Source organism: Thamnophis elegans, chromosome 7 (genome assembly GCF_009769535.1).
Source record: "Thamnophis elegans isolate rThaEle1 chromosome 7, rThaEle1.pri, whole genome shotgun sequence".
Lineage (NCBI taxonomy): Eukaryota > Metazoa > Chordata > Lepidosauria > Squamata > Colubridae > Thamnophis > Thamnophis elegans.
Window position 1 is genome coordinate 77,878,150 of NC_045547.1, and position 27,923 is coordinate 77,906,072.

The following is a 27,923-nucleotide window of genomic DNA, read 5'->3' on the forward strand; positions in this document are numbered from 1 at the left end:
TATCTGCTTGATATAACGTCCACCTATGCAGGTAGTCCTTGACTTACGACCACAGTTGAGCCCAGAATTTCTGTTGCTAAGCGAGAAATTTGTTAAGAGATTTCTGTCCCGTTGTACAACTTTTCTTTAAAACTTTTCACTCAACAGTCGTTAAGTGGATCGCCGCAGTTCTTACATTAGTAACCCAGTTGTTAAGTGAATCTGGCTTTCCCATTGACTTTGCTTATCAGACGGTCATAACAGGGGATCACGTGAGCCTGGGTTACAGCAACCGTCATAAATAGGAGTCCGCTGCCACACATCCGAATATAAATCACGTGGCCCTAGGTCATAAATGTGAAAAATGGCCCCAAGCCATTTTTTTCAGGGCCGTTGTAACTCCGAATGCCTCGTTTTATTTATTGCTGTGGGTAGCAAGTAAACATTGAATTTACTTGACTTTGTCAATACATCAATGCAGTTTTTACTGAAAACAATGGCAAGTGTTTTTTTCCCCCCTATTGCCTTTTTTTGGGGGAGAGGGGAACGTTGCCCCGTCAAACTGACATTCCCTGGGATTTCCTGGTGGTCTCCCATCCAGCAATAAAACGAGAGCTAGCAGTACTGCAGGCCACTTCAGCTGACTGTTATCTGCAGTTCAGCGGTTCAAATCTCACCGGCTCAAGGTTGACTCAGCCTTCCATCCTTCCGAGGTGGGTGAAATGAGGACCCAGACTGTGGGGGCGATATGCTGACTCTGTAAACCACTTAGAGAGGGCTGAAAGCCCTATGAAGCGATATATAAGTCTAATAAATAATAATAATAATAATAATAATAATAATAATAATAATAATAGCAATGGAATAAACGGGAGCGGGGATTTCTTGAAAGAAGCTCTATTCCTGAAGCTAAGCAGTAAACAGTGACAGAGTTGGAAGGGACCTTGGAGGTCATCTAGTCCAACCCAACCCCCCTCACGCAGGAGACCTGTACTAGGGATTCGAACCGCCGGAACTGCCGACCTTTCTTGTAGCTTTCCCCCAAGAGTATAAAACCTCCCCTTTGCAACAATGTGGAGTCCATCCAGCCGAGTCTAACCCAGTTTAATCTTACCGGCGTTACCACAACCCGCGTTACTCTTCCTCTCCCGGGACTCGCGGTGCCTAGCAACCGACACGCCCGTTAGCGCCATCCGTTTCCAAGGAGACCAAAAAATTCTCCGCCATTTTCCCCCACCCTCATCCCCCCACCCCTCTTCCGATTGGATAACGAAACGTTCCATCCTCCTTCCCCCAGCCATTGGAAAGAAGAAGAAGAAGAGAGGGAAAACCCAACTCAGAGTCCGAATGGCATTCCGGGACTTGTAGTTTTAAAAAAACGCCCGACGTGTGCGCTTGCGTGCCTTTGCGCGGGCGGGAAAACCACAATTCCCAGCAGCCCTCGCTGCAAGTTTGACATGTCCGGGTAAATAGGGTCTTTTGCAGATCAAACTGCAGATCAATTCACGTGCGGGTGTTTGTGGGTGGATGCAACGCATGAATTTTTTTTTTGGGGGGGGTGTGGAAGCAAACAGGGTGGGCTTGTGAGGAGGGATTCTGATGCAGCTGACCCCCCACCCCATGCAAAAAACTGGGGAAAGGAAGATCTTACTGGTATCCTTTCCTAGGAGGGGGATCTTAGCAAGACATCAAAAAAACTCAAAACTAGGCACAGGATGCTGCCAAGGTGGTGCTACCTGGCAGGGAAGGCGTTAGCAAGGAGCAATCCTGGCTTGCCGAAGGGGAGAAGTCCCCACCAAGTGGGCTTGTTCGTGAGCAGCGCAAACTTGGGTCCTGCAGAAAAGGAACCAAAGGCGAATAAGGAGTGGACCCTGAGGGTCAGTCCTTTCGGTCTGCTGAAGGCGCGTCTCCCTTGCCACATCACAGTGGGACCCCTGGACCCCCATGAGTACCCCGATTCTGACAAGGTCTTTGTGGCCCTTAAGGGGAGGGATTCCAACCCCGAGCCTGCCTCGGATCTGCTCCTGAATTATGACGAGGCCCGGAAAGAGGTGATGATATTATCCGACGGCGTGGACGGCGCAGCTTCCCTGGATGTGAGGACTCCTGTAAAATTTGGTAGGTACAGAAAGGGGCGAGTGCGGCGTCATAGAATACAAGCGGTCCTCGAATTAACGACCACAATTGAGCCCCAAGTTTCCATTGCTAAGAAAGGCAGAGGGGGGAAGTGGGTTTGGCTCCATTTTTCTGAACGTTTTTTTTTTTTTTGCCACAGTTGTTAAGCGCATCGCTGCGGTTCTTAAGTGAATCCTGCGGCCGTTAAGCGGAACCTTTGGCTTTGCTTGTTGGAAGGCAGCTGGGAAGGTTACAAATGGTGACTCTGGGACAGTGCAACCGTCATAAATACACGCCAGTTGCCAAGTGCTTACATATGTTTCATGCTTCCCAAGAGCATGAAACAAACTCCTTGTCCCGACAAAAACCCCTTGTATTAATTGACTGTGAATTCTGCTCATTCACATCCAGCAAGGGAGGATTTACAGTCACAGACCTTATCTGGCTTGGAGAGCTGCCAGGCCGATATCTGCAAAACCTGGCAAGGAGTCTTGGAGAGTCACGAACCAATGAAGCGAACTAATTGTCTCCTGCAAACTCCACTCCCCTTTCGCTCCTCTTTTATGTCCTCTGGGAGGGGCCATTCATCGTCCACCTGTGGCCTCACTCCCAAGTTGACCCCTGTTCTTTAGCTGTTCCCTTGATCTGGCTACACTGGGAACAGGCTCCAGCTGTTCTTCTGCCTCACTGATGTCTGACTCCGAAGGCAGCTGATAACTGTCAGGTGGCTCTGGCCCCCTCTCTGCCTCCGACCTATTAAACGAAATAATAAATGTATAAGAATGACAACTGTAAAGAAGAATAACAATTATGTGAATGTGTACTTAAAATGGTACGTAAGAGAATAAAAAATAAAATAAATAATTCTAGGGAAAAAATAAAACTATAACTGCAAGTATTCTTAGCAATATTAAAGGAGCTGTCACCCAATACATCTTGAATGGATCAGAGGGCTTTATTTAGGGAATTCAGATATGCTTTGCACTCTCGAGTTTCATTGCTAACATAAGAAAATCAAACTTAAGACTGTTCTGATCTTCATAATTCATTGTTAACTTTTCAAAATTGATTTTAGATCTGGATATCAAGACATCAGGAAATGGCTCGGTGAAGATTGAACAAATGCAATGTGCTAACTGCAAAATAGAAACAGAGAAGGGAGCGAGCATATTGAAGTCCATAAAGGTACCAGTCTCTCATCATGGGCTTTCTTTGCTTTAAGAACTAGCGAACGAAGAATGAGTTTAAGAACGCGGCAGTTCAGCGGTTCAAATCCCTAGTGCCGCGTAACAGAGTGAGCTCCTGTTACTTGTCCCAGCTTCTGCCAACCTAGCAGTTCGAAAGCATGTAAAAATGTAAGTAGAAAAATAAGGACCACCTTTGGTGGGAAGGTAACAACGTTCCATGCACCTTTGGCGTTTAGTGATGACCACGGAGACGTCTTCGGACAGTGTTGGCTCTTCAGCTTTGAAACGGAGATGAGCACCGCCCCCTAGAGTCAGGAACGACTAGCACATAAGTGCCAGGAATTTTACCTTTAATGAGCAGTAATTCAACATTATCAGAGTGCGCTGTAGACCTAGTTGAAAAACAGCTTCTATGCAGGTGTTGATTTTCCAGGGACAAAACGTAAGGAGAATCAGATTTGAAAGTTAGAATGTGCCATAACTGGGAAATGAATATTTGAAGGAAAAAGGAAGTAACCTTTTTTAACACCTATGCAGTTTTCTTTCAGAGTGAGAAAATTGATATCCGAGCAAAAGGAGGGGACGTCACCTGTTTGGGAACTCTTCAAGGACATACTGATATTTCTGTATCACAAGAAAGTGTAAGTGAGAACCAAGGGGGTAGCATGAGATAAATTAAGTTATACTAAAAGATATATATTTTTAATATTAAACAAGAAGAATTGTGTTATTTATATACTTACATCTGCTGCTAACTCTTCCTATGCTTCAGTAGGTATCCTTTATCAGGAGAAAAGAATTCTATATATATTCTATATATTTGCCAGAAGGTGGCATCTTGTAACTAGTAGAATTTCTCTTTGTGTATTTGTATTTGTATTTATTAGTTTGTCAAACGTGTACAAGATAGCAGGTATAAATATCAACATGGATGTAAGCGAAAGAAATGAATACAAAAAGATGGGGACAGTAGGACAGTAAGATTGTGAACATTTTCCTGTCAATTCCTGTTGAATTATTCTGATTTGGGCAGCCTTATGAAGAAAGAATTATAGCTTTATATAAACGCGGGTAGTTCTTGACTTATAACCGTTCACTTAGGGACGTTTCGAAGGTACAACGGCACTGAAACTGTTTTTCACACTTCGAACTGTGATCAATTTTTGTGACCTTCTCACAAGCAAAGTCAACCGTGTGACTGATTTAACAAACGCAGTGATTCGCTTAACAAATCCGGCAAGGAAGTTTGGAAAAAAAAAAATGGGCAAAATTTCATTTAACAAATGTTTCACTTAGCAACGTAATTGTTGGGCTAAATTCTGTGGTCGTAAGTCGAGGGCTGTCTGTAGAATCTTAGATATCTTCAAATGTTTTCTTGATCTGTTTTTGGTTTTCTTTGTACGCTCCTGTAAATACTCTTTTAAATTCGAATCGGTGGATTGATTATAAGGTTTTATAGCTGTAGAATTAAGCATCCGTCCAATGCATTCTAAAAATTGATCTTCCATATGTTGGAAGGAATATCCATCTGGATCAGTTCCAAGCTGGGAGAAAGATACTGGAAATAAAAGGGAGGCTGGATTAGAAAGAAAGGCCCATATATTGATAAACAGAACCACCAGGGTTTGTGGTTCTGGGGCAACTGACCCATTGGGTTTAATGAGTAGGTGGATTTTTATAAATTCCAAAGATGCTGCTAGGGGTTTTTATAGAGTGTCTGAAGTGCCCTTATTGTGCAACGGTGAGCTCTGTATCTTCTGCTAAGTGGTAGTGGGTTAATCCTATTAAAGGGTGGCTCAGTGGCTAAGACGCGGAGCTTGCCAATCAGAAAGGTTGGCAGTTTGGCGGTTCGAATCCCTAGCACCGCCTAACGGAATGAGCTCCTGTGACTTGTCCCAGCTTCTGCCAACCTAGCAGTTTGAAAGCATGTAAAAAACGCAAGTAGAAAAATAGGCCTTTGGCGTTTAGTCATGCCGGCTACATGACCACGGAGACGTCTTCGGACAGCGCTGGCTCTTCGGCTTTGAAACGGAGATCAGCGCTGCCCCCTAGAGTCGGGAATGACTAGCACATGTGTGCAAGGGGAACCTTTACCTTTACCTTAATCCTATTATGCCCTGAAAGGTCGTGTTCCTCTTCTTAATCCCATCATCCTAGAGCTGACAGTCTTTTATTTTGTAGATAGGCTGGCCCAGTTTTTCTTAATGGACCCCAAATATCTGCTGGGTGCTATTAAGACTGAGTCTGCTTTCTGTCTTTAAAAACATCTTTCTCCATTTCTCCCCTGGGGGAAATATATTTCCCGAAATATTTCATTCTTCTAAGAGTGGGAAGGAGAGGGGGGCTTCCCACACAAATATAACCGCAGGGCAGCCAAGTCTATGGAATAAGAAATTTGGCTGTCTTTCTCACAGACTGATTTCTGTTAACCATCAAGCTGATTTTCATTCGCCCGAGGGGGACCCATTTTTATGACAATTTTCTTCCATCCATTATAGACGTCATTATGTAATTTAAGATTCTGCATTTCCAGGGTAAACCGAGTCACGATGAAGGTTTATGGCTGTGCGCTATAAGCTCCCCTGATGCTGAAACTGGATACTTCTTGTTCTGACCGAGACTTCCCAAGAGCATGAAGCAAACTCCTTGTCCCGACAATAATCCCTTTTATTAATTGACTGTGAATTTTGCTCATCCACATCCAGCAAAGTCTTTCAAGGGAGGATTTACGGGCACAGACCTTCTCTGTCTTGGAGAGCTGAAAGGCCGATAATCTGCAAAACTTGGCAAAGAGTCTCGGAGAGTCACGAACCAATTAAGGGAACTAATTGTCTCCTGCAAACTCCACTCCCCTTTCGCTCCTCTTTTATTTCCTCTGGGAGGGGCCATTCATCGTCCACCTGTGGCCTTACTCCCAAGTCAACCCCCACTGGGAGTTATGCGCTGCCTCTGGAGCCTCCAGAGTCGGACATCAGCGAGGCAGAGGAAAAGGGTCCCCCTGTTCCCATTGTGCGCATGCGCAAAGCTTCCAGAAGGAAAGAACGGTTAAGACAGAAGGGACGACTCGGGAGTAAGGCTTGGAGGTGATTGGCCCCTCCCATAGAACATAAAGGAGGAGCAAAGGAGGTGAGCCTTTGCAAGACGCAACTTTGTTCGTGCTGGTCGGTTTGCATTCCGAAGCTCCGTTATGACTCTTTGCTCCATGTGGCCTTGCCAAGCTAATTGCCAATTAAGTCTTTGGCAGCATTTCTAGGAAGATAAAGGTGGGTGCTTATCAGCCTTATCCGGAAAGACTTTGGCAGCCTCCTCTCGGACTCTTTACAAACTATTTGTGACTCAAATAGCATAATATGAGCATAATTCACAGCCCTTGAAATAAAAAGAGGATTTGGGGGACTAAGCATCTGCTTTTTACTGTAAGAGGAAGCCTAGGTCAGAACACTTGTTACCACAGAAACATATGGATCACATTAATGCTAGGGACTTGCCTAATAACAAATGTAGGAATGAAGTATTTTTCTATAAAATGTGTAGTGTATCCATAACCCAATCGGCAGAAAATCTTCCATCCAAAGCCCCTTTCCCCCCTATTTTAAAGGTTTAAACCTTCACTGTGCTTTCGTTTATCCTGGAAACGCTGAGTCTTAACTACGTAATGATGTCTCTTAACTAGTGGAAGAAGATTTTCATTAAAAAAAAGACAAAGATGTTTTACATGTCAGCGCAGATGTTAGAAGAGTGTAAATCAGTCAGATGGTGCCCATAAAACTATCAGATTTGGAAAATTAAAAGCATATTGAATATTCGATTGTGGCCTGGATCACTTTGGAATTAAGCAGCATGTAGTAGACGTTTACAAGAATATAAGTATGTGGGACTCCTCATTTGCGATTGCTCTCGGGTGTTGTAAATTGAGTTAGTTGAACAACTGTTGATTTAATTGTTCTAGGATTTGGCCTGCTTCCTTTTGCAGGTGGCAGTGCTAACGTGACCTTGGTGGTTTTAAGAATTCTAAATACAGATTGCGACCCCAATGGAGCCCAACATTTTGGTTGTTAAGTGAGACATTTGTTAAGTGAGTTTTGCCCCATTGTACACACGTTTCGCCACTGTTGTTAAACGGATATCTGCAGTTGTTACGTGAATGATGCAGTTGATAAGTCATTTCTAGCTTCTCTCCCTCGAACTTTTTAATGCTCTCTCTTGCCACAGTTGTTAAGTAAATCACTGCAGTTGATAAGATAGTCACCCGGTCGTTAAGTGAACCCAGCTTTCCCAGTAGAAGCCATTTTACAGCAGTACAGTAGAAGCCATTTGAAGGCACAATAGGCTGTATCTTAACAAAAAACACACCCCGAGGGGTGTTAGGAGTGTCTTTTTTGTTTGTATATTTTATTTTCATTTTCATACACTCACATGTATACCCCATACAGTATTAAACAGTAATTGCATCAATTCCTCTTGTCGACAATGCCCCAGGAAATAAAAGCCCAATATACCTCTTCCATCCTCCATACACCTCTTTCTTCCACCACCCTCCAACTTTCTATCTTCCCTCCATCATCCCCCTCTACCTTACTTCCCCTTGCCCTCTACCACTCCTCTCTCCAGATCCGCTCCCCCCCTTCCCTTTCGCCTCCCCCCCCTTCTCCCATCCCTCTCTACCCATCTTTCTTCTTTCCTACTCCTCCTCCCCTCGGTGTATTTCCACTATATGTTAATGTATTTGGCTTATCCTATTTTAAAAGAAAAATTAGAGAAAAACAGTATACATGTGAAGTCACATTGCATTGAGAACTAACACATCGTGTCTAGCCTAATGTATATCCCTCCCTCCCTTAACCCTCCCCCCTCCTCCTCCCCCCCCAGCTTCCCAGAACCCGTACACGGTATAGGGGTGTCTTACCCCACCCACCCACCCCCAAGTATTTGTTCCCAGAGAGTAAGTCATCTGTGTACCAAGTTTGGTTGAAATTGCTCAAGGCGTTCCAGAGTTATGCTGGAACACACACGCACAAATACACGCGCACACAGCCATTTACTGTATGAGAAGAAGATATAGATAGATGTATAAAATTCACTGAAGATGACATTTAATTTCGTTGTACGCGGTGCAATGACAATCAAATAAACGAAGCTTTTATATATATATGCATCGGTCTGAAATGATTCCATGCTTCTCCCTGATACATTCCTGGTTCCTTTGCTTTTCCATGGTTAGCATAATTCAACAACTTTCGGGCATTTTATATATTTATGGGATTGGCACATTGGCAGAACATAGACTTCTAGGTTGGAGCCAAAGCAAACCAGCAGTTCCAACCGAATAAAAAATTTTCCAAGGTGTCGAAGGAAAAGCCAAGATCAAATGCCAGCTCATTTCTTAGCTTTAATCTTTGCTCTGCAGGACAGGTAAACCAGCCAGGAAGTTGATTCTAAGCAAATTTGGGCCCTTGCCTAAATTGAAGTACAGGCAGGAAAGTCACGAAAATGGAGTGGAAACCGAAATCTCCCTACAGAAGATAGAATGATAGGGTTGAAAAGGGCCTCAGAAGTCTTCTAGTCCACCCTCCTCCCACTCGAGCAGGAGACCTTATATATATAAACACCAAGTACCACACGCTAATCACGAAATCTCCAGAACCGTAAAGACTACAAACTTGAAATTTGGCACATATGTTCCTCTCAGCTTCTAGGTGCTCGCTAAGAAAGGATTTTTTCAAAATGACCATCAGATCATTAATATTTCTTATACAGTAATTAACACGCTCTGATAAGGAATTCTACTCCCCCTCCCCACTTGAAAAGAACTCTGTTCCAACTGCCAGTTGCCTCATATTCCATTACCTCAGTTCAAACTGGCAGACGTTCCACTCTTTCACTCAGGAGCGGTCTGGGGCTCCTTACAGTACTAAACGTCGGTACCTCACCAAAATGTCTGCGCCTCCCACCTATGGAACTGCTTCCGGACTCAAGGCGGCGGGAGCAATTTTCCCTTACTTATGTGTTTCAATCACCGACCACCACTGAGTCAGTGGATTGAACCGGAGTGAACCGGATTTCTCCCGCATTGCCCGATCACATAGTTTAGTTGTCAAGCACAGCTATCCAGCTAACATACATACATACGTACATTCATGCACACATACATACATATATTCTATTATATATTATATATACATAGCATAGGGTAGTGTAACATAACATAAAACATAAAACCACCCATCTAATTTTCATGCCAAAAGTGGGAAAGAATAGAGCAGAACAGAGCAGAGCAGAACAGAACAGAACAGGAAATGGAATGAATACAATACTATTCTATTCTATTCTATATTGGCCAAGTGTGATTGGACGTACAAGGAATTTGCTTCTGGTGCAGAAGCTCTAGGCATACATACAAGCAACAAGTGTTAAATCATGATCATAATCATAAAATACAATCATCATAAATCATAAGTGTTAGGGGTATCTCCGTTGGGAGACAGAAAGTAGTGCAGCGGAATGTACAGCTAGAGAGAAAGAACATTGCTAGTAGAAACACACGAATAGAGTTTCAGACAGTGCTAGTAAAAACAAATAGCTTTACTACTGATAATTGCTTCACAAGCAGTGATTGTAGATATTAGTCCAAACACAATTCAAAGAACAAACAATAGCTTACAGTCGCAGTTCCCATTCCAGTTATCAAGTCATCAAGCATAGGACAAGCAGAGAGAGAGAGAGAGAGAGAGAGAGTTCTCTTGACTCCTTCTTATAGTAAAGTTAATTACACCTGATAAGTACGTCCACTCATTTAAAGCAACAACGACCATTTGTTGTTGTATAGATATATATTGCCTACCCAACACTAGGAGTATACTCCCAACAATAAGATATAACACTCAGCGATCGTCATCGGATACTAAATGAAAGCAATCAACATCAATCGTAAGACAAAATCAACCAAGTGATAGTTACAAGATGCTAAAGGAACAGGTAATAAGAAAGATAAGCAGGAGGATAGTAGTAGTATAGCCCTACTACATGGTTTGACATCGTACGGCACAGGTCAGCGTGGTGTGGATTAGTTGTTCAGGGTCTCCCGCTTCCTAGCCTTGTGCCTTAACCACTAGACCAGGTGGTCATTCGTCAGCGAGTCAGAATAATTAATACAACTTTATTGTGTGTGGTTTTATTTTTGCATTAGAATGTGAACGTTGAAAAGCTCCAAGGATCATCCATTAACGTTACAAGTGAAAACGGTTCGCTCAAAGCTAAATATTTATACGCCGACTCCTCATTTCTGACTTCAGCGGCTGGCGACATCTTACTGGGGAGCGCCCATGGTAAGCGGGCGAAAAGGCTTTATTAGGGCAACGTTTCTCTTAACAAATGCCTTTTTAAGGGAAAGTATACTTTTGGGAACCCAGTTTAGTGCCTGCCTGTGTTTATGAAGCTGAATATAGCACAGCCATTTTTTAAGTGCCTTGGGAAACTTACAAGTTGAGCCAGATTTTGAAGATAACATGATTCTATTAACGCAGTGTTTTTCAACCTTTTTTGTGCAAAGGCACACTTTTTTCATGAAAAAAATCACGAGGCACACCACCATTAGAAAATGTTAAAAAAAATTAACTCTGTGCCTATATTGACTATATATAAAGTAATTTTCCCACGGCACACCTTACACTATGTCATGGCACACTAGTGTGCCACGGCACAGTGGTTGAAAAACACTGTATTAACGAACAAAATAGAACCTTTTTCTTAAGATTATGTTCTCTGAGAAGTATCCTGACATGAGCTAAAACCCAGGTGCCTTTTACCAAAAGCTGCCCAGAACTAAAACTTTATTTATTTATTTGAATCTGAATCTGAATCTGAATACAAATATGTATGTATGTATGTATGTATGTATGTATGTATGTATGTATATCAGTATTGGGTTTAAAAAATTTTTAGAACCCTTTCTGTAGGTGTGGGCTGCTTTGTGGGAGTGGCTTGCTGGCCATGTGACCGGGTGGGAGTGGCTTGACAGCCATGTGACCGGGTGGGCGTGGCCAACTTGTAAAATGTGGTGAAATTCACTTAACAACACTCTTGCTTAGCAACCAAAATGTTGGCTCAGGAACTCTGGCATTGAAGCACACAAGTCTTACAGGTGTCAAGTTACAAGACCCTTGCACGCCTAACCCTTTAGAGAGAAAAAAACAATCCAGGGGTGTTCAAATACGACAGCTTTAAGCCTTGTGGACTTCAACTCCCAGAATTCCTCCTCTCGCTCTTCATCTTGATGATGTGCGGACCGGCGGGGGGGGGGGGAGGGAGCTGGAACCGGTTCTAAACGGCACTGTAGATTTGTGGAACCTCTTCTATAGAAGAGGTTAGAACTGGCAGGATGTATATGCATATATAACATTTTTGCTGATAAATAAATGGAGATTAGTATAGATCTATTTCAAGCTATTTGAACTTGGGCTGTTTTTACATATTAGGCAGTTGTATTAACCTCTAAGACACAAGCTCTCCTCCCTTATCAGCTGAGCCAGGGGAATGATTAAAATGAGTAAAAACAGCCCAAGTTCAAAACTACCTTTTTTCTATTAAAACAATCCTAGGTCACTAAAAACTTGCAAATTACAAAAACAACTAAGGTTCAAACTTGGCATCATAATAGTACCAAGGATGGGCTGCTGGGGGGTTCGCAGGGGAAGAACCTCTACTTAAGATTCTGTGCAGTTTGGAGAACCCCAAATCCCCCTCCTGGCTGGCCCTGCCCCTCCTGCCCCTCCCAGGAGCTGTTTCGGATAAAAGTAAGTGCAGGGTGTGCATTTCACTTTTCATCCAAGAAGCTTTGTCAGTTCTGGAACTGAAGAAACTTCTCGGATGAGAAGCGAAACATCTTCAAGGAAAAACCAAGAAAGTCCCGTTGCCTTTTGAAAATCTGAAGCATCTTCTTGGATGTAGAAGTGAAACATCTTCAAGGAAAAACATCTTCAAGAACCAAGTCCAATTTCCTCTTGAAAAAGCCCCTTTGGGACAGAAGAATTGGGTTGAAACGTTGCCGAGAACAGTTGCTTCATTATCCTTGGTAGAAATTATCACTGCGATAATTACTGTTCTGACCTAGACTTCACCAAATCACGATGCACACTCCTCGTCCCGACAAATCCCCCTTTTTATTAAGCCAATGTGAATTCCTCTCATGTACATCCAGCAAAGTCCTGGCAAACAGTCTTCCAAGGGTGGATTTACAACCACAGACCTTATCAGGCTTGGAGAGCTTCCAAACGCAACGCTGTACAAGAAAATACTTGGCAAGGAGTCTCTGAGTCACGAACAAATCTTCACCCTAATGAATTGAACTCATGGTCTCCTGCAAACTCCACTCCCCTTTCGCTCCTCTATAGGAGGGGCCATTCACCGTCCACCGGTGCTTTACTCCTGAATCAGCCCTTGTTCCTTAGCAGTTCCCTTCTCCTGGCAGCTCTGCACATACAGACATCGGGAACAGGCTCCAGCTGTTCTTCTGCCCCACTGATCTCCGACTCCGAAGGCAGCTGATAACTGTCGGACGGCCCTGTCCCCCTCTCTGCTTCTGACGCAGAGCCCTCATCAGAACCTTCCCCAGACTCCAGGACTGGCCCATCTTCCTCCCCAACCTCCTCACTGTCCGGGTTTGCCATCAGCTCCACTGGCTGCTGGTGGGCCACAACACCTACTGATTTGGCTGGAGATGCTTCCCTGAAGTTTGGGCTGGTTGAGAGGCAGAAAACTAGTCTTTCTATTGCCAACCACATTCCTACTGTTGGTAGACTGCCCTGTGTCCTGAGCCTGGGGATTGCCAGCTAGCATTCGAAAGACGTTGAATGATTGAATATCTTGTATTTTTGCTACTGGTGGTTAGGATGCGGGGGAGTGTGCAGGCCTTGTAGTTGCAATTCATCTGGATTCCTGGTTTGTGGAATATTTTTCGTGGGCTGGAGAATTCTGTCACAATAATTCAAAGCAGGAGTTAGTACTCAGCAATAAGGGTATCCATCAGTGGTCAGAATTTTAGCATCACAGTAATTCCTCACTGTTGTTTTTTTAGCTCTTTTGTTTCGTTTGTTTGTTTGTTCTTTCTGTGTGTGTTTGTGTGTGTGTGCGTGTGTGTGTGCGTGTGTGTTCTATCTTCTCTCACCACCCATCCTTGCATTGAAAAACCATTTCATTTTCATTTCTAATGAAATTGGAGGCTGGCTCAAATGTTGCCTGTTAGGCCGACGGTTCGAAAAGAGCCAGGAAGACTGGGGCCAACCCACAGGCTCGAATAAATAAATAAAACGATGTTTTTAAATTAAATCCCGAGGAATAGTCACCCCGGACCGCGAGGCTGGTTTACTGGTTCTCGTTCAAAAAAATGCTTTGACGGATAGGTTTTTAATGTAGACGCTTGGGCCTGACTATAAATTTGGCTGTCACAAAAGGCTGTTTTGGATGCTTTCAGGCAAACATAAAGTATTCCGTTTCCACACTTTCCCTGTAAAAAAAACATAATTTTATGGCAGGATATAGCAAAAAAATTAAACATCACAGCCAGTTTAAAAAGTATAATTTGAACACTGATACCATTATTCTGCCTGTTTTTTTGTTTTTTTTTGCTACAGAATGTTCTAGAAATATCAAGTTGAGATATATGTCCCACATGTTTGAGAGTAACTGAACGTGCTTATTCTTTAGCATATATGTAGAAGGGTGTGTTGATGACTTACGTTCCATGGGAAATTAAGATGTTATAAGACTTTGATTTATAGCACTTCATTCAGTGATTGTTAAAAGTTACAACCGCTCTGAATAAAATGAATGAGATGCTTTCAAACCGTTGCAACATCCCCATAGTCACATCATCAAAATTTGGGTGCTTGGCCACTGATTCATATTTATGACGGTTGGACAGTGGTGGGTTTCAAAAATTGTTCGAACCTGCTCTGTGGGTGTGGCCTCCTTTGTGGGAGTGGCTTGCCGCCCATGTGACCAGGTGGGAGTGGCTTGCCACCCATGTGACCAGGTGGGAGTGGCTTGCCACCCATGTGACCGGATATGAAGATGCCGACGACACTTGTCAGAACCACCTTAAATTACCTCACACACAGCACTGGCATGCATAAGAATATGATGTAAACTTGTTTTTTAAAAGGCATCTTTGGTTTGCATTAAAACAACTTCAACACACGGAATGTTCTGATTGCGCCACAAACGCAGTAGTCATCCTTACCTTTCACAGAGGCCCTGAGTTTTATAAGTAGGAGCATGATAGTCTAGAATAATCATATCCAAGGACCAGTGGTGGGTTTCAAAAAAATTTGGAAGCTCTTCTGTAGGTGTGGCCTGCTTTCCGGGTCCACTGGTGGAACCTCTTCTAACCGGTTCGGTAGATTTGACGAACCGGTTCTACCGAATAGGTGCGAACTGGTAGGAACCCACCTCTGCGGTTGCAGTGTCCCATGTGATCCCCTTTTGCGACCTTCTGGCAATTAAAATCAATTGGGAAGCTAGATTCGCTGAACAAACAGGTTGTTAACAACTGCAATGATTCGCTTAACAACGGTGGCAAGAAAAGTTGCAAAACTCACTTAACAGCCTGAATCGCGGGCTCAATTGTGGCCGTATGTCAAGGACTACCTGTAGTTTAGATCCCTCAGGCTTGGCAGAATTGAAAAACTATAAAGTAAATAAACGCCTTTCTTAAGAAAGAGAGATGTTTGAGAATGCGGGTTTCCGTAGAGAAAAATAACTTTGACTTCTATCATCCTTTTTAAGCAGTACCATGTAGACGTGCAGGAAAGTGTTTCCAATTATTGTTCATAAGGAACAGAAAATAGGAATGAATCAAGTTGTTTCTGTCAATGCTTCATGATGATTGTCCCAACTTTGCATTTTCTGGATGTCAGCCATAGTGGCAAATCAGATAATATAAGATAATACGTATTTCTATTTAAGAATGCATGCAAATGGCAGAGTTTATTATATCCTGGTATTTGATGGCATAGTTACTTGACTGCACCATTTTTTAAAAGAAAAGTTCTTCTTCCAAATGACATATTGAATTTTCTTCCCTTGATTTAATTCTGCAAGGCTTTGTCGATTCTAAAACACTTTTTGTGTTTTCTTGAAGTTACAAACTCAAAGTGACAATGGATATTACTTGACAAAAAAAAAATGCAAACCAGATACTTTTCAATTGAGCCACTGAAATATTAAGTTGTTATTATATAATTGATTTATTTGCAATACTTGTGGTGGCGCGATGTGGTTTGCCTTGTGTGTGTTTTCAATTTATTTTGTTCTTGTTAATTATTTTTAACCGGTTTGAGCATCATGCCTCAGAAAGAGTAAAAAAAAAAAAAAAATCCAAGAAATAAATGAATTATAAAAATTTGCTAGAGCTTGGGAGCGATCCTAACACAGCAAAGAATTGAAATGAGGAGCTGCTGTGCTCAAACAAAAATAAGAATAGAAATAGTATTTGAATTAATGATAATAAACTAGTCGATGCAAGGAGGTTATGATACCGTTAAGGCAACCTTTGTGTATTTGGTACTCTGAAAAATATTTTAGCTGGGCGAAAAACAACGTGGAAGATGCTAGATTCTACCTTCTAGCACAGTGATGGCTAATCTTTTCAACACCATGTGCCGAAAGCACATATGTGCATGTGCAGCCATAATGCAAATGTGCATGCCTCCCACGCGCCCCACTCCCATGCATGTGTGCATGACTCCCACAGTTGTGCCCCAACCCCGCACATGCACACATGACCCCATGACCCCGGGCATGCACACAATCCCCTGCATGCGCCCCATCCCCCCACATTCACATGTGACCCTGCGCATGCACACATGACCCCCTATATGCACCCTTCCCCCCACGTATGCATGCACAACCCCCCCATGCACCCTGTCCCCCCACGCATGCACGACAGAGACTCGAAAATCAGCTGGCCACAAGAGGGGCGCGCACATGCGTGGTGGAGCTGAGCTGGGGGGGGGGACAGCTTGCGGGCCTGTCAAAGGTTCGCCATCACGGTTCTAGCACCTCCTACCGCTTTCCAAGTTGTGATTGAGGGATGCTAGTTTATAGTTAAGCGATGCTTTTTTCTCAAAGTAGTAGGCCAGGCTATGAATGGTGGTTTGATTGCAAGATAGCTTTCCGATTCTGTCTGTTTACCAGCAAGCCAAGACTTCTTCAATTCAGTCTTTATGCTTTATCTAAGAGATGATTACTGCATCTTGGAAAATTTATTCTTCCCGGGATTAGTTTAGAGCCAGATCTTGCCTGGAATCTGTCAGCGACGCGGGGGCAGGGGGTGGGGAGACACACAGAGAGAAAGAGAAAAATAAGGAGGGTGATTCAATAAAATAAAATAAAACGAAGCTACAATTTGTTAAAAATAGCACTATATTCCTGCAACATCATCTTCATTTAACAACCCCATAATTCCTTGAAGGGTGGAGTCTGGGCAACTTGAATGGAGCTAGCAGAGTGTTTTAATGGCCGGATGCTGTTCTGTCGCCAATACGGAGTTTTGTCCAGCAGATATATTCTCATTGTGCCCAGAGAGAGAAATATCTGCCTCTACCTAGGATTGAACTCACAGCCTCCTGTTTGTGAGGGGAGAGCTCCATCTCTAAGCCACCATACCACTCCCACTACATCCCTGCAACATAGTGTGGAAAATAAATTGGGCACCGGCGGAACGTCTTTGGCATTAATTTGTAATGGCACTGTAATTTTTCTCAGCATCCCCATGATCAAATTCGGACGCTTGGCAACTGACTCGTATTTATGACAGTTGCAGTGTCCTGGGGTCATGTGATCCCCTTATGCGTCCTTATAACAAGCAAAGTCAGCAAGAAGCCAGATTTACTTAACATCCATGTTACTAACTTAACAACTGCCGTGATTGACTTAACAACTGTAACTCAGCAATAGAAATTTTGGATTCAGTTGTGATCGATATAAGTCAAGGACTATTTGTATATTTCTGTACATTCAATAATACAGTCGGTTTCATTCTGCCTTTATGTGAATGTGGGTGTGTGGAACATATTTGTAGGAAAAGAGCGGGCAGAGCTGGTGGGGGGAGTTAAGCAAGTCATCAGCCTAGAATCGTTACATTCCCACGAATGGTCTAAGTCCAACTTCTTTTGAATTGTGTCTACCCTCAACCGGCCACAGTTTAATACTGAAACTTAGTTGATTGTCATGCCTGCAGCCATCTTTTCTTTTGGATCTTTGGCCTGCCACACTTTCTATTATTCTACTATGCATTTTCTATTGTGGGAAAATGGAAGGGTGGATTGTACAGAGTTAGATGCTATGCAGCCATAACAACATTCTTTCTAGAAACCCAAGGTCATCCTTTGTCTTCGCATCTCTGCGCCTGACCGGAACTGGATGGGTGGAACTGCCAGCATGGCAGTGGGAGATTAGACCATGTGATGGACTTGTGGGTGTGGTGGTGGGGGCGCAAGACCTTGAACTTTCAACTGGGTGGGGAAAACCGGGAAGCTTTCAGATTCGGGTTTTCCCAGATGTGCCAACATGGCTCTCTTCATAAATTGGAACTGTGAGCAATACTTTGCCTTGGACTCTGATTTACTTTTGGGTGCTATTTGGAACCCGGATAGTTGACTATAGATTCTTGTGTATAAGCTTGAGTAATAAATATTCTGAAACCGCAACTTCACGTTCAATCCTGATTCCTTTGCGCCTGATAATACTATGAATAAGATTCAATTGATTCTGATTCAATTCATAGCTGGTTTCAATCCCCTCTGGCTTCTTGCTTGTGCACCTACGGTGGATTGCGCTGTGTGAAGTGACATATTTTAAAATACCCACCGCTCTTCCAATTTCGTTACAGGTGATATTACCTTGGAGACCAAAACAGGAAGCATCACAGTTGGTAAGTTCTCGTTCTCTTCTTCTTCTTCACGCCCTTGTTTTTAATTAAAAATCAGTTCTACGGATGGAAAATTTGGGCAGCTGTGAACTGGACTCTTTTTTTTTTAAATGAATTTGGATTCAACGGTCCATCTGCGGTGATTTCAGTTCCACGGTTGCCCGTTTTACTACAAGCTCAACACAGATTGAATGTACCGTAATTCGTAAGGATTTATCGCAGGGTGGCAGTTAAACCCATTGGCAGGAAATAGGTATGTTCAGACCTCACGCTAAGCCACCCTGCTGCTTTATTTGATTTTTTTTCTGGCCTCGCATCTTCTGTGAATCCTTTCATTGTAAGTTTATAAACCATGAATTACGATGTGGCTCAGTGGGTGATAATCCTTCGCTCTGCTTCAAATGAACGGGGGGGTTGCTAAGCTCATTACTTCAGCCTCTTCACGGTTCAGATATTTGCAGGGAAATAGTCTAGACCGGGGTTTCTCATACTTGGCAAATGTGTGGATTTCAACTCTGCCTGGGGAATTCTGGGAGCTGAAGTCCATGCATCTTAAAGTTGCCAAGTTTGAGAAATATTGATCTAGATTGGGGGGGGGGGGGGGAATCTGCTATTGAAATGGCCATATCAAGTTAAGGTCAAATGACAACCTAGGAAAAGCTGCTTTTGTTGTTTCAACCATTCATCTATGTTATAAATAGTGTTTATATATATAATATATAATATATAATATATAATATATAATATATAATATATAATATATAATATATAATATATAATATATAATATATAATATATAATATATAATATATAATATATAATATATAATATATAATATATAATATATAATATATAATATATAATATATAATATATAATATATAATATGCAATGCGCAATGCGCAATACGTAATATATAATATATAATACACAATACATAATACACAATGCACAATACATAATACGTAATATATAATATATAATATATAATATATAATATGTATGTATGTATAGTAGCTGGAGACCTGTGGTTGATTTGATTTTGATTTTATTGATTTTATTGGAAATTTATATGCCGCCCTTTTCCCTGAGGGGACTCAGGGCGGCTTACAACAGTGAAGGGAAGGGAGTGCAAGACAAGACTTAAAAAGAAAAGAATCGTGATTAAAAGAAAATTGATCATAAAAACACAACATTCACTCAACATTCGGGCGGGGTGAGAGTAATCCTATCCCCAGGCCTGACGGGATAGCCAGTTCTTAAGGGCTGTGCGGAAGGCCTGGACTGTGGTGAGGGTACGGATCTCCACGGGGAGGTTGTTCCATAATGTCGGAGCAGCAACTGAGAAGGCTCTCCTCCGCGTAGTCGCCAGTCGGCACTGACTGGCGGATGGAATTCGGAGGAGGCCTACTCTGTGCGATCTGATGGGACGCAGGGAGGTAATTGGCAGGAGGCGGTCTCTCAAATAGTCAGATCCACTACCATGGAGCGCTTTATAGGTGGTAAGTAAGACCTTGAAGTGCACCCGACGATCAACAGGTAGCCAGCGCAGCTCACGGAGGATTGGTGTTATATGGGCGAACCGTGGTGCGCCCATGATCACTCGCGCGGCCGCGTTCTGGACTAGCTGAAGTCGCCGGATGCTCTTCAAGGGTAGCCCCATGTAGAGCACATTGCAGTATTCCAGCCTAGAGATCACAAGGGCTCGAGTGACTGTTGTGAGAGCCTCCCGGTTCAGGTAGGGCCGCAACTGGCGCACCAGGCGAACCTGGGCAAATGCCCCCCTGGTCACAGCCGACAAGTGGTGGTCAAAACTCAGCTGTGGATCCAGGAGGACTCCCAAGTTGCGGACCCTATCTGAGGGGAATAAATTTTGCCCCCCCAGCCTGATAGGTGGAACGTTAGCCAAATTTTTGGGAGGAAAACACAACAGCCACTCGGTCTTGTCTGGGTTGAGTACCAGTTTGTTAGCTCTCATCCAGTCTTTAACAGCCTCAAGGCCCCGGTTCATCACGTCCACCGCTTCATTGAGTTGGCACGGGGCGGACAGATACAACTGAGTATCGTCCGCATACTGGTGGTATTTTATCCCGTGCCTTCGAATGATCTCGCCCAGCGGTTTCATGTATATGTTAAATAGCAGGGGGGACAGAACCGAACCCTGCGGCACCCCATAGGTTAGGGGCCTCGGGGACGATCTCTCCCTCCCCACCAACACCGACTGCGACCTGTCTGAGAGGTAGGAGGAGAACCACTGTAAAACAGTGCCGCCCACCCCCACCTCCCGCAGTCGTCGCAGAAGGATACCATGGTCGATGGTATCGAAAGCCGCTGAGAGGTCGAGGAGAACCAGGATGGACGCATAGCCTCCATCTCTGGCTCTCCAGAGATCATCGGTCAATGCGACCAAAGCGGTTTCAGTGCTGTAACCGGGCCTGAAGCCAGACTGGAAGGGGTCAAGGTAGTTAGCTTCCTCCAAGGTACGCTGAAGCTGTAAGGCCACCACCTTCTCAACAACCTTCCCCAGAAAGGGGAGGTTGGAGACTGGACGATAGTTGTTAAGAACTGCTGGATCCAAGGACGGTTTCTTCAGGAAACCGTCCTGGTTAGGGATGAAACTATGTGATTGAACTGAGGTAATGGAATGTGAGGCAACTGGCAGTTGAAACAGAGTTCTTTTCAGGTGGGGAGGGGAAGTATAACTCCTTAGCATCAGAGTGTGTTAATATAAGGCAACTGGTGGTTGGAACAGAGTTCTTTTCAGGTGGGAAGAGGGAGTAGAACTCCTTAGCACCATAGCATGTTGATTACGGTATGAAAAATACTAATGATCTGATGGTTATTTCAAAAAATCCTTTCTTAGCGAGCACCTAGAAACCAAGAGGAACATATGTGCCAAATTTCAAGTTTGTAGGCTTTACGGTTCTGGAGATTTTGTGATGAGTGTGTGATACTTGGCTTTTATATAGAGAGATGCACACAGACAGACTGACAGACACACACACAAATTCTATTCACATATATATATAGCTGATAAAGGAGGAGAACCTTGTGGCTTAGTGGTTAATACATCAACACATCTGCCTAAGATGTAATACAGCACAGGTTCTAACCCCAGTAAGGGTATGGCTAGCTGATGAGAGATAAATAGCTTGAAATAGATCTATACTAGTCTCCCTTTATTTATTTATCAGCACAAATACAACATTATATATACATACACACACACACACACACACACACACACACACACACACACACACACATTTAGTGTGGTCTTATCAAAGGATCTAAGCATGTTAATCAGTTGTTCATTCTTATAGTTTGGCACAGTATAAGTAAGCAATTATTTCTCAGTAGTGTGTTGGCAAGCAAAAGAAATTTATTTTGATAGGGCACTAAGTCGGGGTTTCAAATGTTTTCAGAATGCAGGATTTCTTCCCTAGTTCCCTGAGGAATTCAGTCAATTAATCCTTTTAGAACAAGAAAGAATCTTGTTTAGCAGACAAACAGAATTGGAAGAGACCTTGGAGGTCCGGGCTGGCCAGCTGGTCTTCGGTTTTCTGGTGCTCCAGTGCGCGCAAAGACCAGCTGCGCATGCTGGAAAGCCAAAGACCACTTGCGCGTGCTGGCCAGCTGGCCCTTGGGTTTCTGGTGCATGCACATGGATGCACATGCACGTGTGTTCCAATTTGGGTACTCAGTCCCGAAAAGGTTTGCCATCACATGATCTAGATCCTACCCCTAATCTTTTTGGACTTTTATTTACCTGTCTAAATAGATACCCATGAAACTGCAGAAATCTAGGCTGTAGCATCCCAGTATATGTGCAAAAAATAATAATATTATATGTATGATCGCTTGGCTATCGCATCAGAGGAAAATAGTTTCTTGTTTTGTTTTTAATAAGTCAAAACTTTAGCTTGGATTCAAATGGAGGAGAAAATATTGTTAAAACACACATCCGAGACATCACACACACCGATTCAGTCCAGATTGTTTCGCCACACACAGGCAATTATTTCCATTTATCCAAAAATGAATTTATGGTGCTGAATTTATGGCCTGGGTGCATTTATCTCATTGATTAGTTGCATCTGGTTTTGTCTGAGATATCTACTGAACAATTTCGGGATTTAGAATTCCCTACTGTTCTTTCTTTTGGGGAGTTACTCTCATATTGCTTTAATAATGTAAATTGATTTCCATTAGTTGCAGATTGGTTTGGAAGCGAAAGTGCATTTCTCAAGATCATTCCTTTTCTGTCAAGTCTTCCCTTTGCGGAGACGCTGTTCCTGAACATCCAGAAAAATGGACTGTTTAATCACAATATGACCATCTCTGACCTCACTCTGATTCTCCTGTCCTTAAGAAGGTAGCTGATAGTCCTCTTCTTTTAATAACCCCATAATCCCCTGCGAGGTGGAGTCTGGGCAACTGAATGGAGCTGAGTATTTACTGGCCAGATGCCCTTCCTGTCACCAATGCGGAGTTACCGTATTTTTCAGAGTATAAGACGCACCAAGATTTTGAAGAGGCAATTTTTTTTTAAAAAAGTTTTTGCACTCTGCAGACCTCCCAAAAAGGCCCGTTTTTTGTGAAAATGGGCCGGGTTTTTTTTTCTTCAAAAAAAGGGCATGAATAGCCTTTAAGAGGCTTGTAGAGTGCTCCTGGGGGTGGGGTGGGGTGGGGTGGGGGCACAAACGAGCAAAAAAAGCCTGTTTTTTTTGCAAAAATGGGACCGTTTTTTGTCAAAAAAAGGGTGTGCATAGCGTTTAAGAGGCTTATAGAGTGCTCCTGGGGGCTGGGGGGGGGGAAATTGAGCAAAAAACACCCCGTTTTTCCCTCATATCTGCCCTCCCCAGCCCCCAGGAGCACTCTGGAAGCCTCCTAAAGGCTATGTACGGCCATTTTGGTGAAGGGTTTCGTGAGGCAAAAAATGTTGTATTCAGTGTATAAGACACACCCAGATTTTCAACCTCTTTTCTGAGGGAAAAATGTGCGTCTTATACTCCGAAAAATATGGTACGTATATTCTCGTGCCCAGAGAGAGAAATATCTGCCTCTACCTAGGCTCGAACTCACAGCCTCCTGATTGTGAGTCAAGAGCTCCACCTTTAGGCCACTGCTCCACTCAAGAAGGTAACTGCTAGTGCTTTAATGAATTCGTTTCCTGAGATCTTGATGAGCGTTAGCATCTAAGAGTCGAACTCTTACCGATTCCAAGAACCAAGGATGTTTGCACGCCAAGTCTGGGAAACGTTAAATTTAGACATACGGTAGATGTCACAAAGTGGCTCCTCCCTTATATTTGTCTCACGGCTTCCTTCCTTTCGCCTGTGGCCCAGTTAATCTTGATCTGTTAAAGAGATTTGGAAGTTAGGAAGAAAGCTTGATAAGATAAAAGCTTCCCATTCTTTCTGAGGGAACATTTGTTGAATTTTTCATTGCTGATGTTTCTCCTCCACTTGGATCCAAGCTTATGAAAAAAACGAAACAAGAATCTCTTTTCTTCTGGTGATGTACCCAGTTCTTGCAACTGTCCATCATCTGGTCCCCTAATCATCTTTGTTGCTCTTGTCTGCGCTCTTTCCAAATATTGAAAGAGATATTCCCATAGGGCCATGATGGCAAACCTATGCCACGCTTGGCCTAAGTGGCACACGAAGCCATGTCACTTGGAACATGTGGCCTTGCATTTTTCGGGTTTCTGGTGCGCTGTCCTTCATGCGTGTTGCAGTGCTGAAAACTGGCATGTGCATGCGTGCCGGCCAGCTGATTGCGGGGTGCACATGCATGCCAGAATCCGAAAGTTTGGCTTTTCCAGAGCATGATCCAATTGTGCGTGCGGCAGTACCAAAAACTGGCGTGCGCATGGACACCAGCCAGATGATCGTCAAGGGTGCATGCGTACTAGAACACAGGAGTTTGGCTTTTCCAAAGCATGGCCCTGATAAGCACGCATGCGTGCATATGATGTTTCCATGCGACCTTTTCGGCACTGAGTGCCAAAAAGGTTTGCCATCAATGCCATAGGGGTTCTACCAGCCAAGGGCAGAAGCTTAAGAGATTTAGAATAATCAAGACTCTACCCATAATCAGGACTCGACTCGACTCTACTCTACTCTACTCTACTCTACTCTACTCTACTCTACTCTAAGCTACACTACACTACACTACACTACTCTGCTATTCTTAGAGGAGGTCAACCCTGACTGCTCTTTAGAAGGCCAGATGCTGAAGATGAAACTCAAGTACTTTGACCATTTAAGGAGAAGGAAGGACTCCCTGGAGAAGAGCCTCATGCTGGGAAAGATGGAGGGCAAAGAAGAAGAAGGGGACCACAGAGAATGAGGTGGCTGGATGGAGTCACCGAAGCAGTCGGCGTGAGCTTAAATGGACTCCAGAGGATGGTAGAGGACAGGAAGGCCTGGAGGAACATTGTCCATGGGGTTGTGATGGGTTGGACACGACTTCGCAACGAACAACAACTCTATTTTATTCTACGCTACTCTATTCCTGAGTAAATAGCATGGCTATGATCACATCTGTTCACATGAACGCATACTTGGAAGACACAAAGGGCATTATATGAACCAGCTCTGAAATTTATTTGCTCCGTTGTATGATCTGGACGTACTTGTAAGCTGTTGTTGCATCATCCGACAAATTCATGTTAGCACAATGAAAAACCAATTAGCTCAAGAACACACGCCTATGATAAGAATGCATTTTAGAGAAGAGCAAACTCACATTAATCCCATAGACCAGAGGTGTCCAACCTTGGCAATTTTAAAATCTGTGAACTTCGACTCCCAGAATTCCTCAGGCGAGCCATGTTGAAGTCCACAACCTTGCCAAGAGTAACTGTGATGTGTTGGGGCAGTCAAATAGGATTTAAGATCTCTTACGACGGAGCTATCAAGAGCCATCAGAGTAGACATGAACTGGTCTCCTTTCAGTTGATATACCTATTAATTCATGTCCAAGACCATAAACTCTCCTTGGCAACAATCGGAAACTGTTCACAATGATCTTTTGCCAGGACATCTACAGGCTTGAGGGTTCCTTGGTGGTCTCCCATCCTAGTGCTAACCAACTCCAGCCCAGTGGTGGGTTGCTCTTACCTTCGCTACCAGTACGCTGTTCGTGGTCCGTTTGTGTATGCGCCAGATGTGCGCTGCGCACGCATTTGCACTCCACCGCCCCTGCGACACCCAGCTGCTCATCGGAGGTCATGCAGGCACCACATGCTATGCGCGCATGCGCAATTGGCCCAGTTGCCTTAAAAACAGGTAAGGAACGCGGGTGGGGAGGTGGGCCAAATGAGCCACCGTACCGGTACGGTGGCCGCTCCTCCCGACTACTACCAGTACAGCCGTACTGGGTCGTACCGGGCCGTACTGGGCCATACCGGCAGAAACCCACCACTGCTCCAGCCCTACTTCTGAGTCTAAGCAAAGTTGGTCAGTTCTTGCAATTTGCTGAAACCTTGGTAGATCTTCCAACGAAGAGCGCCAGTCAATTTTGCAGAGGTCTCCTAAGTTGAACCATTGCGTCCTAACCACTCTGGAGGCCTCAGGGGAGCTCCCAGATGATCCACAAGTCTGAGATTAGCAACTCTTTCCCCTCCTCCTCCTTTACTTATTTGTTAGAAGCCAACCACAATTTCTTACAGCATGTCAACATCAGACGCGCTATGTTGGAAGGCACATTGAGGATGGTTGGCAATTGTGATGTTCTCCTCCTGGAATTCCATGTGTTTCAGTCTGCTGACCTCACTGCTGTGGTTTTAAATGCTGTATGTGCAACTCTTTCCAAGACTGATTAAAGTCAGATGGCTCCGTATTCAGTGAAATAGTTGGCAGGGCCAAAATGATGTAATCCAGAGGTAGATTCTTGCCAGATCTGGCTTTCTTCCCCCTCCTTTCAAGCACTGCCCAACTTTTGTGAACCCCAAAACGTTTTTACCTCCTCAGTACAAAAAGACAGATCACTCATCCTGAGCAGAAACATCATGTGTTTGTGTGTGTGTGTTTGTGCACACTCTAGAAAGAGTGTCGAGAAGAGCAAAAGATGATTAGGGGACTGGAGGCTAAAACATGTGAAGAACGGTTGCAGGAACTGGGTATATCTAGTTTAGGGGTCCGCATGTGGCTCTTTCATCCCTCTGCTGCAGCTCCCTGTTGCTGGTGGGCTCCACAATTGATAGGGCTTTCAGTTAGGAGAGGTGGAAGAAAAAGGACCCCACGCCTAGGAGGAGACTCTATGGTGGGGGAAGCGGACTTACGGCTGGCTCTAGAATTGAATGGGGGCTTCCGGTTAGGACCTTTGTGGCTCTTTGAGTATTTAAGGTTACCGACCCTGGTCTAGTTTGGTGAAAAGGACTAGGGGATAATACCACTTTATAATGCCTTGGTAAGGCCACAGTTGGAATACTGCATTCAGTTTTGGTTGCCATGATGTAGAAAAGATGCGGAGACTCTAGAAAGAGTGCAGAGAAGAGCAACAAAGATGATTAGGGGACTGGAGGCTAAAACATATAAAGAACGGTTGCAGGAACTGGGTATGTCTAGTTTAATGAAAAGAAGGACTAGGGGAGACATGATAACAGTCTTTTTTTTTAATGAGTTTTATTGAACACTTATAGGCCGCCCTTTTCCCTGAGGGGACTCAGGGCGGCTTACAATAATGCGGGAGGGGAGTGCAAGACAAGACATAAAAGAAAATGTGAGTAAAAAAATAATTAACAATAAAAGCACAACATTCACTCAGCATTCGGGCGGGGAGAGAGTAAAGTCCTATCCCCAGGCCTGACGGGATAGCCAGATCTTGAGGGCCGTGCGGAAGGCCTGGACGGTGGTGAGGGTGCGGATCTCCACGGGGAGATTGTTCCATAGCGTCGGAGCTGCAACTGAGAAGGCTCTCCTCCGCGTAGTCGCCAGTCGGCACTGACTGGCGGATGGAATTCGGAGGAGGCCAATATCGGAGGAGTCTTCCAATATCTCAGAGGCTGCCGCAAAAAAGAGGGAGTCAAGCTATTCTCCAAGGCACCTGAAGGCAGGAGAAGAAGCCATGGGTGGAAACTAATGAAGGAGAGAAGCAACTTAGAACTGAGGAGAAATTTCCCGACAGTTAGAACAATTAATCAGTGGAACAACTTGCCTCCAGAAGTTGTGAATGCTCCAACACTGGAAGTTTTTAAGATGATGTTGGATAACCATTTGTCAGAAGTGTTGTAGGGTTTCCTATCTAGGCAGGGGGTTGGACTAGAAGACCTCCAAGGTCCCTTCCAACTCTGTTATTCGTGTATGTGTGCAAATGCACAACCTGACTTGTATTAGGATCCTTACACATACGGTCTCTCTTAAGCAACAGATAAAAATCTGCAATCCTGTTGGATCTCGGATGCACTGATCCTTGACATCCTTTGGAAGTCTTTGCTGAAAGTTGGTGGATTCTGAATGTCTTTGGCCCAGTGACCATCGCTTGGCCTCAATGCTTCTTCTGTAATATGTTCAAAAAAGATCTTCTAAAGCACATAGATGTGCAGCCAACAAGAGGTGCAAAAGCAAAATGCCAAATTCTGACTTTTGAGATGAGAGAATCCCCAAAACTAGCTAAAAATAAGCGTGTGTCTATGAAAGAAGGGGGGGAGGGAGAGAGGGAGGATAGGATAGGAATGGAATAGGAGTAGAGTAGAGTAGAGAAGAGTAG

General features: G+C 43.8%; 1 protein-coding gene across 1 annotated transcript in view; it reads left to right on the plus strand.

Moving 5' to 3' along the window:
* Window positions 1-1,462: 1,462 nt before the first annotated feature.
* FAM185A (family with sequence similarity 185 member A) overlaps window positions 1,463-27,923 on the plus strand; it is a 56,820-nt gene continuing 30,359 nt past the window's right edge. The window contains 5 exon segments of the mRNA XM_032221691.1: window positions 1,463-2,097; window positions 3,170-3,279; window positions 3,830-3,922; window positions 10,468-10,606; window positions 18,169-18,210. Of these exon segments, the coding sequence (XP_032077582.1) occupies window positions 1,695-2,097; window positions 3,170-3,279; window positions 3,830-3,922; window positions 10,468-10,606; window positions 18,169-18,210 (787 nt within the window). The 5' untranslated portion in view covers window positions 1,463-1,694.